At 40.8% G+C, this 16,557-nt stretch overlaps 1 protein-coding gene across 3 annotated transcripts in view; it reads right to left on the reverse strand.

Annotated features, from left to right (window-relative positions):
• The window catches only part of LOC139478087 (5'-deoxynucleotidase HDDC2-like), an 87,522-nt gene that overhangs the window by 5,981 nt on the left and 64,984 nt on the right, over nucleotides 1-16,557 (reverse strand). For 2 of the 3 annotated variants that reach the window (XM_071260415.1, XM_071260413.1), the window contains one exon: nucleotides 15,657-15,795. The exons of the other annotated variant lie outside the window; for it this stretch is intronic. In XM_071260415.1, coding sequence (XP_071116516.1) covers nucleotides 15,657-15,795 — 139 coding nt within the window. The remainder of the gene's footprint in view (nucleotides 1-15,656; nucleotides 15,796-16,557) is intronic. 3 annotated transcript variants of the gene reach the window in all.

A 16,557-nucleotide genomic window follows, 5' to 3' on the forward strand; every position in this document is an offset into this window, starting at 1 on the left:
AGCCACCGGGAAATCCAAGATGTTTGCCATTTTTCAAGATGGCTACCAAATGGACCTCCTGATAACGATTTCTTTCATAAACAGAGATCTACTTGGCTGATTTGAGTGATCTTGATCGAGTTTTATGTTTTTTTGGCACACTGAATTCATTTTTCTAGTTTCGGAAGCTTCTTAGTCACCTTAGTTAATTTAAAGGAAAATTTAAATGAAAAATATTAATAAAACACAACAATTCAAATGATAAAACACTTTTAATAACAGTTTCAATCAAGCACTTATAGCATTGAACATTTGCATTTACAAATAAGTGGACGGACAGATTATGTTATACAAATTGACATAAAAAATGAGACAAGACTGAAAATAATAATACATCAAAACAGTTACAGTCCGTTTGACTCCAAATGAGAACGATGAATTGCAAAATAACTCAAAATCCAGAAAAGTGTATGAAACATCAATACGGTACTTGACCATGAATACCCTGTACCCAACAAAATCTGAATTTTGTTTATTTTAAGATCCATGACGGATGAAGTTCTTTAAGAAACTATCATGTAATTTTGTATAGAAATGTGTACATGACACCTAAGGGGACAAACCGTGGAAGGAACAGTGCAAGCACGGTCTGCACGTGCTACACAGTGACCGTGTTCATTCAATGACAAGATGCGCTACTCAGCAGATGTTAAACAGTTGATGTTGAATGTGTATGATTTCTTTAGAAGTGAAGCAAAAAGAGCAAAGCCTTTTTATGCAATTAATAAATTCTTGAAACGAGCTTCAAAAGCTCTTTGTATGTCCCCTCAGAAACTTAAAAATGTTGTTAGTCCACAAGATACAACATTTTAGGCCAAGGGGGTAGGGAACATGTCAAAACCACGCAAGGTTGATAAATTAGACAGTTTTCAGAGGGATCAAGTCAGACGTGCAATTGTTAAACTGCACTCAGAAAATAAGTACCTGTCCCTAAGAACTTTGATGAAACACCTTGAAACTGACCATGATTTACGTGTTACAAAGTACAAACTATGGCAGCTGTTGCATACGTTTGGTTACAAATACAAAAAGTTAACTGGAGAAAATAGGGCTGTGTTGTGTGAACGGTCTGACATTGTTCGTCTCCGAAATCATTACCTTCGTACCATCAAGCAGAAACGTGAAGAAGGATATGAGCCCGTCTTCCTAGATGAGACATGGGTAAATGAGTCACACACAGCCAGCAGTCAGTGGGTACCCAGTGGTGACTGTAAGGAGTCTGGTAGAAAGTTACCAATGGGAAAGGGTGAAAGACTCATAGTTCTCCATGCTGGTTCTGCTGGTCAGGGTTTTCTCCCAGACTGTGACCTCGTCTTTAGAGCCAAGGCCAAAGACAACAGGGACTACCTCACAGAAATGAACGGCAATGTATTTCTGGAGTGGGTGAAAGATATATAAGTCCCTGCTTTGCCTACCAAGTCTCTCATTGTCATGGACAATGCACCGTATCATAGTGTGCAGGATCCAGAAAGCAAGACTCCAACCTCTAATAACCATAAAGGAGACATGGTTACTTGGCTGCAACGGAGGAACATTACCTTTCCTTCTCAAGTGACGAAACCACAGCTCTATGAAATCATCAAAACTATGAAACCTGACCCCGTGTATAAAGTTGACAGTTACATCAAGGGTCAGGGTCACGCTGTCTTACGACTGCCACCTTATCACTGTGACCTGTATCCAATTGTGTTGGTATGGGGCATCGTCAAGGGTGACGTTGGACGATCGAACACAACGTTCAAATTATGAGACGTTGAACAACTCGTAAAGGAATCCCTTGGTCGGGTAACAGTAGAAACAAGGAGGCGTTGTGTGGCCACAGTCGTTGACGAGATAGAGCCACGTTATTTGTCACGAGATGGACTATGGCCAGCAACAGTCCCACCTGTAATAGTGGCAGTCGGTTCAGGCACCAGCAGTTCCGACGACGAGATCTATGGCTTGAGCGAGTCAGATTGCGACTGAAATTATCATGAGACGGCCCCTCTAACGCTCTGTCATTTCCCCTACCACAGAACAAGCAGTGCATGCGTGCTTGTGCTGTGCCTTCCACGGTTTGTCCCCCCTACGTGTCATGTACACATTTCTATACAAAATTACATGATAGATTCTTAAAGAACTTTATCCGTCATTGGTCTTTAAATAAACAAAATTCAGATTTTGTTGGGTACATGGTATTCATGGTCAAGTACCGTATTGATGTTTCATACACTTTTCTGGATTTTGAGTTATTTTGCAATTCATTGTTCTCATTTGGAGTCAAACGGACTGTAGAATGGCTCTTTGTTACCAATCTACGAAGTGGGTTTAGCTGAGTGTTCCTGCACTAAAGTTCAGTACATCGCTACTACTCACACACGCAGCAACACAGAGCAGTGCAAGAGAGCCCTGAGCGAAAGCATTTGCATCTCTGGGTGCAACCTTTCTTGCAGGAGCACTTGGTCAGTTCTTGACAGCTTTTCGCAACTGGTGGAAGGGCCGTCCAGTATATCTGCCATGTCTCCCCTGTTTGAGTCCAACCCCAGTCGGCAAGACCGCTGGTTTCAGGGTTGGGGAGAGTTGCCTGACCCAAGATGATCCCACTCTGGTAGGCAGCACGCTTTGCATTCCTCCATGAGGGCACCTCTGGTTGGTGGAATTGCATCATACGGCCTCTGGGCAAACAGATCCAGCCTTGCCTCGTCTACACCAGTACCTGCTCTGGATCTGTCGTGCATGAGGACAACGAAGTTCTCTTGCCTCTGCAGGTCATCATCAGACAAAAGCTCCTGCATTGGAAGGCACTACTATCAGCGAAGTTGTGGGCAATCATATCACAGCACTTCACTCCACTAGAAAGGCATTCATGGAGTCAGAAAGTTCCAAAAGAATTTGTCGTACACTTCGAAAACAAGTACGGCCTACTGGAGATAAGTATACCTCTGGAGAAAAGGTTTATTATAAACACCCTGATTGCAGAGAATGGAAAGGGCCAGCAACTGTGAGGTCAAGACAGGGTGCTTGTTTTTGTTAGACATGGTGGTTTAACTAGGAGAAAGTGGTCGTGAAAATGTGATACCTGAGAATATGTCAAATGAACAAGGTATTGATCAATGTAATGAGAATGATCACACATTGAAGAATGTGACAGTCGCCGCTAATCATATTCATCAACAACAAAGAGATGAAAATCATATTAAAGAAGATTGTGAAAGCAGATCGTTAGAATCAATGGAAACGTCAGATTTGAGCACGTTAGGAAATGAAACTATCCAGATGAAAACTGGACAACTGGTCAGGTACAAAGACAAACAGTCTGGAACTATTCATCTTGCACAAGTACTTGGAAGGGCAGGAAAGATAACTGGAAAATACAAAAACTGGTATGACTTAGAGTTTTGTGAGCCAGAGAACCTTAAAGGAACAACAGCGTCTGTTGACCTCACCTGTGTTGACTTACCAGCTGTTAGTAATGCTGGAGATGGCCAACACAAAGAATCTACATCAACTGAAAGGTTGCGTGAAAATAATAGTGTTCAAGATGATAATGTCATGGTTTTTGAAAATGTGTGTTTTGAAGCAGCAAAATCCAAAGAATTGGATAGTTGGAAGAAAAATGCTGTGTATACAGAAGTCATTGATCATGGGCAGAAGTGTATTTCCACTAGGTGCATATGTACCATCAAAGAGTCAACGGATGGAATAGTTCCTAAGGCAAGATTAGTTGCTTGTGGGTTCGAGGAGGTGGATAATAAAGATCTACCAAGCGATTCCCCCACATGTTTTTCTGAGTTGCTGAGATTAATTTTGGCTTTGTTTGCTCAAAACAATTGGAAAGTTCATTCCATGGACATTAAAACTGCCTTTTCACAAGGAAGCAAGCTATCAAGAGACATACACCTTCGTCCCCCAAAAGAGGTCAGACAAAAGGGCATTATCTGGCATCTTCAAAAGTGTGTGTATGGGCTATCAGATGCCTCATTTTATTGGTACAACAAAGTATGTGAAGTAATGCGAAAATGTGGTGCTAAAATATCAGTTGTAGATCCTGTCGTGTTCTACTGGTGGAATGAAACAAATGGCATTGAGGGTGTACTTGCAAGCCATGTTGACGACTTTATCTTGTGTGGATCAGCAGCAAATGAAGAATCTGTTGTCCCACAAATTAGGTCAGCATTCAATGACGGGAAGAAAGTGATAACTTCTCTTATGTGGGCATTGAACTTGTCAGTGAGCAGAATGCTATTTTGATGAAACAAGACAATTATGTTGAAAATCTCAATCAGATCTCTCTTGATAAAGAAAGAGCATCTCAGCGTGATTCCCCACTGACAGCAACAGAGCTTAATATTTATCAATCAAAAGTTTGACAGATACTTTGGGTTGGTAGACTGAGTAGACCAGACATCATGTTCGATGCCAGCAGTTTGGCAGCCTCCATAAAGAAGGCTACTGTGCAAGATATTATTGTGGCCAATAAGGTTTCAAGAAGTTGAAGTCTGAAAAGGCTATCCTTCGATTCCAATTCTTGGGTGATGAGAATACGCTAGAACTACTTGTGTTCAGTGATGCCTCGCTTGGCAACTTACCTGATGGTGGCATTCAAGGAGGTCATCTCATATGGCTTGCTGGAGAAAACGGTTCTTTCTCACCCCTTAGTTGGCAATCAAGGCGTGTAGTGAGGAGTACCTTAGCAGGGGAAACATTGGCCATAGCTGATGGCATTGACAGTTGTATATTTCTTGCTACATTGTATTCTGAGTTGACAACAGGGCATGCACAACCAGATGTACTGCCAATCACCTGTGTTACAGATTGTCATTCACTTTTCCATGCTGTGAAATCCACAAAGTTTGTGAATGATAAAAGGCTTAGAATGGAGATTAGCAGTATAAAAGAACTCATTGAACATAAACAAATCAGGCGCATCCTATGGTCTGGGAGAAAGCAACAGCCTGTAAATTGTCTGACAAAAAGAGCTGAATCCTCATTCACTCTGTTGAAAGTCGTTGATGATGGTGTGTGGCACCATTACAATTAAAAAACAGATGGCATGTATCGTTCCACATCATGTCCATTTCTATGCAACATGTCATGTAAGTTACATGGCTGTTTCTTTTGCAGATTATGACTTTAACAAAGAACAATTATTTCTTTGATGCATCTTATGTTATAATTTCCACATTGTTCACTTCTGGTTCATATTTTGTGAGCAGGACATTTTGTTTTGTTTCTTTCACAGACACTACCTTGTGAACTGGAATCTATCAAGCACTGGCTCCTTGGCCAAAAGCAATCCACATGCTTTCAAGACCAAGATCTTTTAGGGATGGCAGTTTCAATACTGCTATGACGACCACGTTGTTGTCATTTGCTTTGATGATGATGATGGATTTGCTTCCTATAGAGTTGCGTCCCTGGCATGCATTCTGGCAACACCCTAGTGTCAGCTTCCTCATGAGAGCATGGGGCCACAGCATCCAGGGACTTCATTCTGTTGCTGATGGCATTGTTTCCTCTTGTCACGATGACTGTGCTTGTTGTGTCAGCTTCACAAATTTTCTCTGCGAGGAAATGAAACAGCTCGGTCTTGTTGCTGTCATCTCGTAGAAAGCTCCAGTTTGTTGGGGTCTTGCTTGTTCCTGTCACTCTCCTCCTGATCCCTTGTCCTCTTTTCCATCTGGTTTCAGACTTCAGACTCGACTTCTTGTAGACATCAAATACTATGTCCACTTGCTTGTATTTGATGCAGTACCATCCCACCTTTGGAAGGATGTCTTCTGTGGCGTAGTCATCAAATGACTTTGAGCTTCGCGGAGGTATGGCATTGATGAGGGATGAGGGCCATCAATGATGATGACATCTCTTTCTGGTTCTTTGTCTGGCAGAGTCACTCGTGTTTGGAGAATTTCAGTCAGCTGTGACTTCTGGCATGTATGGAGCTTGCCACTGTCACTGGGAGAGGCAGGAGCTGACTGGTTCTCAGGAAGTCTTGCAAATCACACTGTCTGACCTGGCTGGAGATGAATAGTCTTGAGAACCACTGGCAGTCATCTTTGAGCACTTTCTCCTTGGAACTGGTGGCAGCCATCTCATGCTTGAAGAAAGCAATCTTGTTCTTCTTGATGGGAATGAGCTTGTGTTTTCATTCTCTGGTTGTTTCCTTGATCCCACTGCCATCATCAAGTCTTGCTGGGTCCAGTTTGACTGGTAGTTCATTGATTGAAAGGAATCCAGGTAAACTTCTGCCCAACTGGCTGTACCCATCATCTACCCTTTTGGTAGGATTTGCAAGTGGAGAAGTAAGATCTTCCGTCTTGTCTGTTTGACAAAGGCAACATTTGTCCCAGTCGGTGTCCAAGATCTTGTATTTGAAGCCATTGTTATGTTCAGAGTCTAGGGTTTATCCTTTTACCACCCTGTATCATGGCCACTTTCCATTATGGGATACAACGAGCTTCATGTATTTGCCCTACACCTAGCTGAGTTCCACAGCAGTTACTGTCATCAGTGTGCCCTGGTAGTGCCGGACAATCAGTCTTCAGAAAATGGCTTTAAGGCCTGGCTCATCATCTCAGAAGAACTCCAACTATTGAGCAACATATCAGAAAAAGACTCCTTAATTGGCTATTCCCTGACAAAATATACACTTGAGGGTGTTGAAATAAAAAAAATTGAATTCAGCATGCCAAAAAACATTTAATTCGACACCAAGATCACTCAAATCGGTCAAGTAGATACCTATTTATGAGAAAAATCGTAATCTGGAGTTCCATTTGGCCGCCATCTTAGATTTCTGAGTGGCTAATCGGACAAATTAATTAAGTATACCCTTGGGAGTCACCATACCAAATTTGGTGCTTGTTGCATCCCATGCATGATTCTACTACAAAATTGCTGTTATCTGCCCAACTATGAGGAGCTGCTGTGGTGCAAAGGCTCGGAGGTGCAAGTGCAGGAGCCTGGTCAAGTGCAGGCATCACAGAGGTCGGAGGCGTCTGAGAAGTCATCGGCACCTGGGGAGGCGTAAGCGTTTGAATGGACATCAGCACTTCCAAGAAACCTGCAGGTACTCAGAACAACAGCCGAGCATTAATATACAATTAAGCAGAAGCCATAATCACAAGTTGTACAAAAATTACAAGAAATTACAGCAATTTTGAACCCAGAATATACAGAGGTTAAAGTGTAAAATTATGCAATAGAAAAGTTAAAACCCTCTTACTTTGCCAAACGAGAAGCTTTAGGCAAGACAATATAAAAGAATTACCAAGCTGTAATAAAGAATAAAGAACATGAAACACGAGGCTTATTGGAACAACAAAGCACATGATTTTACATCAGCTTGTAGCCACCATCATGTGCAAAATGTTAATGCGACGGCAAACATATATCGAAAGAAGTGAAAACACAGGCTACAGGACTTTTATAATTCACAATAAACGCTGAAAAAAGTAACAATCAAGAGGATGCCTTTCATTTATATTCTCATTTTGTTTTTGTTAATCCTTATTAGATGTTTATAACCCTGTACTGTGTTGTTTTACATCTAAATCTTACCAGTCTCTCCTTCGAAAACTTCAATAACAACTTAAAAGAAATCTCAAAATAGAAACCAAAACAACCTACGCCTGAATAAAACTTAATCCCCAAACTCTAAACCCTCTAAATAATGGAAGGACTACACATATTACAGTGGAATGCCAATGGACTGGCCGCCAACAGCCACAAATTAAAAACTAGGTTTGGGAAAAACCTTGGTCCTCATATCATATGCGTTAAGGAAACCCACTTCTCCCCAAAATCAAAATTCACCCTACCTAATTATAACTTGGTAAGACTCGACAGAGTCAAATCTCGCTCAGGTAGAGCGACAGTAGCCTAATAATATATGTCAGGGAGGACATAAACCATAAAGAAATACAGTGAAGTCCAGTTAATCTGACAATTGGCTTTATTCGACACTCATGATGGGAACCGATTAGTTCTATTTAGACCCGTTACTCCAACAGTCTCTCACTCTGACTCTGACAGACCTAATTTGCAACGAATTACCAAAATCACTCTCGTTAATCCGACATAGTGATCAGCATACTCCGTGGTCATCTGCCCGCAAGAACACAGCATGTACCAGCTACCCAAAAATCTTCTGGAATCACTACTAAAACTATACAATCTCATCTTCAAAACAGGTTCCTACTTCATGGAAAGAGGCATTGGTCATCCCTATAACAAAGCTGAAAAAAAACGGCAAACTCACAGACCAATCTCCCTAACCTCAAACTTATCTAAAAACATGGCGGCAATGGTCAAAAATAGACTCTGACACTATCTAGACCAAAACAATACAATAAACCAGGATCAAAGTGGAATCACCCAAGGCCGCTCACCCTTAGACAATCTTACCTGCTTAGAACAAGACATCAAAACTGGCAAACTAAACCAACAATACACAGTTTGTGCAAAAATAACAAAACAACAAGTAGACTAAAATTATTTATTATAATTTGGCACAAAATTAGGAGCATGCTCGGTTGTTGCTTAAGAATGATTAATGTTTTATGAGATTGGTTGCAGGGGCAAGCCGGCCTGGACAACCGTAGGTTGCAGGGGCAAGCCGGCCTGGACAACCGTGGGGAAGCAGCCTATTGTAGGGGCAAGCCGGCCTGGACAACCGTGGGGAAGCAGCTGATTGTAGGGGCAAGCCGGCCTGACAAAGCTGTGAGTGCAGGGGCAGTAGCAGGCATGCGAAGAAGGGATTTGAAAATATGTTGGAATCTGAATATGAATTGGGGGATTATGAAATAAAATGCCCAAAGTGAGGTAACAACCGAGAGCCCCCAATGAATATATATAAATGTATGTAGATGGAAATACATAATACAAGATATGTTAGAAGATGGTAGATAAGGGTAATGAATACAAAGAATGAGAATGCACTAAATGCTATATGATACATGATATGTTAGGTAAGGGTAATGAATACCAAATGCCAGGATACGCTAGAGTAAATAAGACGTGGTTGCTACGATAAATAATGGCAGAGAGTCACTGTAAAACAGAGTCACTGTAGGACACTATATGCCCATGGGGAGTATACTAAGGTCAAGATCGAGCCATGGATGAGTCATTTTCAGGGGTACGGATATACCTGGTGAAGCAGTCGGAAGACCAACGGCCGAGGGTCTTAATCATGTGGTCTTGAATATTGACGTGGGCTGCTGTGGTAGTAGCTCCGATTCGAAACGAATGACCAGAGTACAAAGAGGAGTTCAGGCCAATTCTGCACAACGCTATGTTTAACCAGGAAAGAAAAGCAGATCTAGACACAGGAAGACCTGCTCTATCCGTAAACATAGCATCACAAGGCTTAGCTCCACACTGAAGCCGCACATACATGAGTAACCTCATACTTGAGAAAGGGCAACATGATCCTGAAGTAGCAAATACATTCACAGTCACTCCTTGGCGAAACGGGTCTGTTTTAGATGTTTTGAGGGTAACTGAGCACTTTGCTTGATTAGGATGAATAACTACTTCCTGAATACACACATTGACCTCCGGGTCGAAAGTCTTTGCACAGGTGAACTCCCCACACACCAGAAAGCCAAAGAAGGCTAGGGAACACATAGCTTCGATGACAAGTTCATCATGGGCACCGAACACACCATTTCTCAATGCAGATACGATGAGTGACAAGATGTTGTAAGTGATAGGTAGGCGTTTCTTGGTACTTGAAACATGCAGCTTCTTGTATCCTCACAGTAAGGTCTGTAATCTACTCATGCAAGGTGAATTAGGGTGATCGAGGCAGGTATCGATGCCTGCGCGCAGGGAGACGAAACGGATTCGTGCTAAATAATTCTTGACCGTAGTACACTGGAGATGCAGGAAAGTGAAGCAGTAAGCAATGAAATACTGCAGCAAAAACTCACTTACGACTGGCAGCTTGTGTTGATAGCGGAGAGGATGACACAGTTGATATCTGATGAGGAAGTTAAGGTAGCACTGATAACCAGTAGAGTAGGTAGTCACAGTTCGAGGAGTGAGGGAAGCGGTCCACATGTTAACTAGCTTCTGGTTCAGTACCATGTAAAAACTGAGCTGTCTGGGCACGGCATGGCGCTGGGGGCTGCATGGGGGGCTAGCTGGCGGAACCTATGAAACTGGAAGCGTGAGAGGGCGTCAGCAAGTTCGTTGTGCACTCCAGGTACATGTTTAGCTAAAATGACATAGTTATGAGTAGCAGACAACCAAGTTAGTTTACGGATTAATGCCATGACATGTTTACAACGTGCTCTGCCTTTCTTAATGATCTGAACGACTGCAAGATTGTCACACCGAAACATGATCTTTCGTTTACACAATTGTTTCCCCCACACCAAAGCTGCTACCACAATGGCATAGAGTTCCAAGAAGGCAGTACTCTTAATCAAAGTAGAATTGGATCTGATCTCTGGGGGCCAACTCTCGGCAACCCACTCTCCACCAAAGCCTGTAGAAGTAGCTGCATCGGTGAATAATTCAATGTCATTGGACTCTGTGATGCGGGGATCATGAAAAAAAGACACTCCGTTCCACTGAAGTAGAAACTCTCTCCACATGCACAAGTCTATACGACATTCCTTAGACAGTGAAACGTGGTAATGTAGTTTGCTGACTGTCATAGATAAGCTGATTAGGTAGGAAACAAAAGATCTCCCTCTGCAGGCATAATTGAGATGACCAAGCAGAGATAGCAGTTCTCGTTCAGTACATTTCTTCTTGTGCATAAATGATTCAGTGGCACTGATAATCCGCTGAACTTTGTCTTGGGGTAGGTAAGCAGACATGGAAGTAGAGTCCAATATGATGCCTAGATACTCTAAACGTGTGGTAGGACCCACCGTCTTCTTGGTTGATAAAGGAATGTTGGAACACCCGACGAAGATAAGTTTTCTCTGCTGGGTAACCGGCAAGATCGATGGTTAAAAAATTGTCATAGCGACTGATTTACGACTACCATTGTTGAAGTACATTTGACTCCAAAGGCAAATTACCCTGAAGCCATGTCTCCATAACTTAATTGTCATTAAGTTTTAGGCGCTAATCCCCATTGTTAATCCTCACCAACATTTCATTGTATATTGACTGACAGCCAACCTGGGCTACTTTTTCACTTCCCGTTCATTACAGTTATTTATAGTATGACATATATTCCTTAATTGTTCATCCCCTAAGCTGTGTCACCCCCAGAAGTCCCATGTCCAGAGCAACGTCATTGTCTCTTTATCTGTCAATTGTTGTTCATTACTATATATGTGTTACCAATCCAAGGTTTTAGTCAGGCTTGGTATTCCGAGTGCTGGCGTAGGGACGATCTCGAGTAGGATGTGCCGCTCATAGGAAACGGCCTGAGGTGAGCTGGAGCTCCGCTCACCTCTTGTACGCCTGAGCTGGAAGGTCCGCTCATTGCTGTGTTTGTGTTGTCAGAGCAGGTATTCCGCTCATTGTGCAGTTGTTGTTTATTGTTTAAATGTTGTGCAAAAAGCGTTCCGGGACAGTGATGTCGATTTTGTCCTTTATTCCCCCAAGACCTTATTCCCGTCAACATGCGCGTTGACAACTCCCCTCCATTCCGTTCAATACTTGGTTAGTTTTCAAACTGGCACTAAGTCAAACTGGCTAGATGATCACTTTCATACCGTCATTGGATAGGTATATGTGCACACGTATTTCAACAATATCCTGAACTCATCTAACTGATTATGTTAACATTTTGCACTGTTGATTTCGTTGGTGAAAACGTGTCACACATATCAATTTGGACTCATGTAAGCTTGGGGTCCAAGCTTCAGGGAACGGAGGGAAGTTGTCATAGCGACTGATTTACGACTACCATTGTTGAAGTACATTTGACTCCAAAGGCAAATTACCCTGAAGCCATGTCTCTTTAACTTAATTGTCATTAAGTTTTAGGCGCTAATCCCCATTGTTAATCCTCACCAACATTTCATTGTATATTGACTGACAGCCAACCTGGGCTACCTTTTCACTTCCCGTTCATTACAGTTATTTATAGTATGACATTTATTGCCTTAATTGTTCATCCCCTAAGCTGTGTCACCCCCAGAAGTCCCATGTCCAGAGCAACTTCATTGTCTCTTTATCTGTCAATTGTTGTTCATTACTATATATGTGTTACCATTACAGGCTTGGTATTCCGAGTGCTGGCGTAGGGACGACCTCGAGCAGGATGTGCCGCTTGTAAGAAACGCCCTGAGAGGGGAGCTCCAGCTCACCTCAGGGCATTTCCTACGAGCGGCACATGGAGGTGGAGAATATTCTGCACATTATAGTTGTGTTGTAGGATCCAGCAGAGGGCTTGTGACAGGTGATCAAAAATTTTGGGGCTTCCAAACGTCAAATGCTTGTAGAAATAGTATCTACCACACCATTTAAAACCAAAGTAAGGCCAAAAGTCTCTCTGAATAGATCCTGTTTGAATGCTTCTCTAACATCGGCCTTACACATGAGTGCATTTGGTCCTAATTGCATGATAATGAGGACAGCATTGTCTATGGTCACATAAGACAAAGAACACGAGTCCATGTCAATTAATTCATTGATGCTAGGGATGAAGTCACCGTGCGGGGCAGACAGATCGAGAATCAAACTCTGTTTGCCTGAGTACTTTCCCACTGCCAGACCGAGAGGGTTAATGCGACAGACTTGGAAAGGAGGTAGGTAACACATACTTGTTAATGACCTCCAGCTGCACTGCTTTACCTACTGCTTCTGGATTTTCCTCAGCATTGTTCTCACATTCCAACATATCAGTGGGCACTTTGGAAATCATGGGATCAAAGCCGAAAGTAAATCATTGGATAACATAGCTAGCATATGCCCAATCTGGGTGTGCCATGTGTGTCATGGTGTAGACTAGGTCACTCAATTCCTTCAACTGGATCTGAAGTATTTGTAATGAGTTGTGTTTCTGCATGAAGTTAGCCAGTGAATGCAACAACTGTGTCCATGACACTTTTGGAGGAACATACACTCAAGCAATGCAGAACTTACCAACAAGAAAGGAAATGTATTCAATACTGTGAGATGACATTACCGGGTATGTGCCAAGTTTGATGAAGAAATATTGTACGGTTTTCAAGATCTGCTCCGGAAACCGCCATTTTCAGTCTAATTGAAAGTCGTTGTCTTGGAAAATCGAAAATAATTTTTTTTTAAATCCCAAACTATCAAAAGGCACCAGTTCACCACTAGATCTATCTATGTGTCAAGTTTGGTGAAGAAATATGGTACGGTTTTCAAGATCTGCTCCGGAAACGAGGACTACCAGCATTTTCAGTCTAAATCAAAGTCGCTGCCATGGAAAATCGAAAAATAATTTTTTTAAAATCCCAAACTATCAAAAGGCACCAGTTCACCACTAGATCTATCTATGTGCCAAGTTTGGTGAAGAAATATGGTACGGTTTTCAAGATATCCATTCCTATATCCCCTTTCCACTACGGGCGGGGGATAAAAAATTTAAAAAATTGACAGGGCAATAACCAAATTACAAACAGGCCACACAAAACTAAACTCACACCTACACCAAATTGAAAAAACATCAAAACGGTAAATGCAACCAGGTAGAAACCAAATGACACTATTATCTCTACTAAACCCCTTTAAAGCACTTGGCTTTGATCTAATCAAAACAGGCCTACTTGGCTGCATTAAAAAAAAACAAAAAAAACACACACACCCCAACCCACCCCACCCCACCCCACCCCACCCCCCAAAACAAAACAAAACAAAACAAACAAGCTACCAATAAAACATAAATCATAAATCTATAAAAACATACAACCTCACAAACTCCTTTAGTTCCTCTATCTTATTAGCATGGTCTATTTCAAAATTCAAAATTTCCACCAAAATTAATTAAGTGACCATAAAGCCCCTCCAAGTTGCATTACCTTTCGGACATACCCAGTGCGACCACATCACTAAATGTGCTCGCTAAATACAATGTTTATTCCTAATGCAGGATATTTACAATCCCCAAACACACTCGCGTGATAACCTCTATATACTTATGCATATACTACAGAATACACAAAAACACTGATTATAGATCCAGGCCAAATTAAATCAAATAATATATCCCACACAAGAGAAGAGAAATACCAAAACTTGCTTCATTTTATAAATGTGTGACAATACGACAGTGCAATAACATGTCATTTCATCAAAATATTGCGTTGTCATGCTTATAATTATTCTTGCACATTGTCAACGTTTGGTTATAAATGGATAAAACCCAGTCACAACACAACAATTACATATGTGCATACATAGGTCCCAAAAGAAGGAGCTAAGTCTGACAGTTAAAGGGTTGTCGGTTATTTGATGTATGATGTATTAACTATATTTGATAAAAATAGAGACATTGCAAAAACATTATTTTGAAATATGTTCTTAATTTACCAAGCTCACTGAGCATCGTTTCATCAAAAAGGATATCAAAAGTGAGTGAGTCATAATCAGGATGAATTAGGAATTCAAAATCACAATCATAGTTTTCCTGCACCCCAAGAGGATGCAACTCTGCACAGTTAACTCATCACTTTGAGAGAGTGAGTGAGTGAGTGAGAAAGTGAGTGAGTTAGTTTTGAGGCTGCTTTGAACAGAAATTCAGTTATTTCAGTGTGTCAGCTTCATGTGTGTAAGCTTCATTGGACGGGGTTGCTGTGAGTGCCAAAGACACAAAGTGTGGGTGGGTGTTGGAGGGGGTGCAAAGCATGCCTCCAACAAGATTCTTTTTAAAATCTTCACCTAAAACGGTGTATTTTAAGCCACTCAGTGCACAAATAAATTGTCTGGGGTTTAAATCTTTAAGTTAATGCATGCACTTATGTGTATTTTTGAAACTCATAACCACATTCTTCATCTATTAATTTTTCACTTTTCCTAACAGATATGGTCAGATACAACACACTAATTTCTTTTGTGTGAACATGTATTTTAACAATGCAAACAAGTTACTATCATTATGATGACACACTCATCCTCGGTTGTAAACAATTGAGTCCTTTGGTTTTCACCCACGTTCGCTGGTCCGTATTGAATTTTATAACAGTTTGAGATATCATTACTTATTATTACATATTATTACATGCATGTCTTGTGTGTTAAAACCATTTTCATATTAAACAGTTAGTTATCTCCAATGATTATAGGTTAAATTGTCCAGCAATCTACAGGTGTTGACATCATAAGAAATTGTGTAGTTCATTCAAAACAATTTCAATAATTTAAATCCACAAGAATTGTATGATTCTTCCAATATGATAATGTGATCAGATACATGACTGTCACTTTGATTTTGCGACGTGACAGAAACTCAAAACAAAGCAACAATAAGTTATGCGTGAAGTAAATATGATGTAAATTCAAACAAAATTTCCGGGACATATGTATGTACGTATATTTTACGTCCCCTGTGATTGTTCGGGTGGATTGAGGCTTGCTAATTTCTTGGATCTTGGGTTGTGCAATAAGAGACTTTGATGTTTTGCAAATTACATGACAGGGTCTTCACACTGTCTTAGTGTCAATTGTACACCAAACTCAAATCTCTCATGGAATCTTACCTTTTGTGCTGTCGAAGAAATCTTGAAGGTATCTCGGTTTCATGTCCATCTGTTCATACTCAAATGCTTGTAGGATCATTTCAAACCTGTCTATATCTTTTATAAACTCTGCTTCTTTACTACTCTGATCTTCATATTCCTTAAATGAAATCAAAAGGTAAGCATTAGAACCAGAAAAGTGTCTGGACCAAGTGAATTACAAAAGCAGCCTAATCTGTGCATTAGAACGAGAATTGAGTTTGAAACATATTCATTGACCAAAGCAGCACAATCTGTGTCAGAACCAGAAAGGAGATCACACTACAGTCAATAAACAAGGCAGAGCCATCTGTGCATCAAACCTCGATACCATTATACCCCTATACTACTATCATGGTCAACACTTATAATAAGTTATCCTATAATAATTAGATCCACATCAAGTGTTACGAGTTACCATGGTGTAATATCTATACATCATTTCATATAATAGTTTAGCAAGTAAAACTTATCATCAGGTAAAATGCATATAAAATATCAGTAGTATCATCAGGTAAAATGCATATATAAGATATCAGTAGTTTCAGTCTATAGCTTTTTAGACAGATACTAGCCTAAGGTAATGGGAGCGCATCTCCTAGACATACTTTTCAATAAAACAAGTGTTACGTCTACATAGTTTAACTGAATTGAAGCTTTTAGATAAATGGTAGCCTAAGGTATAAAGATCCCATCTCCCAGACAAAAGATATGTCTATATAGTCTTATAGATTACCTTGAACTATTTTATTTAGGTAAATCTGTCATCACCTATATTAGAATAACATTCAGCAATTTAGACTCATTAAGGATTAGCCCCCATACAAGCTTGTCTATAGCGCATTAAGGATTAGCCCCCATACAAGCTCGTTTATAGTGCATT

Source organism: Haliotis cracherodii, unplaced genomic scaffold, assembly GCF_022045235.1.
Source record: "Haliotis cracherodii isolate W230 unplaced genomic scaffold, xgHalCrac1.p SCAF_1, whole genome shotgun sequence".
Lineage (NCBI taxonomy): Eukaryota > Metazoa > Mollusca > Gastropoda > Lepetellida > Haliotidae > Haliotis > Haliotis cracherodii.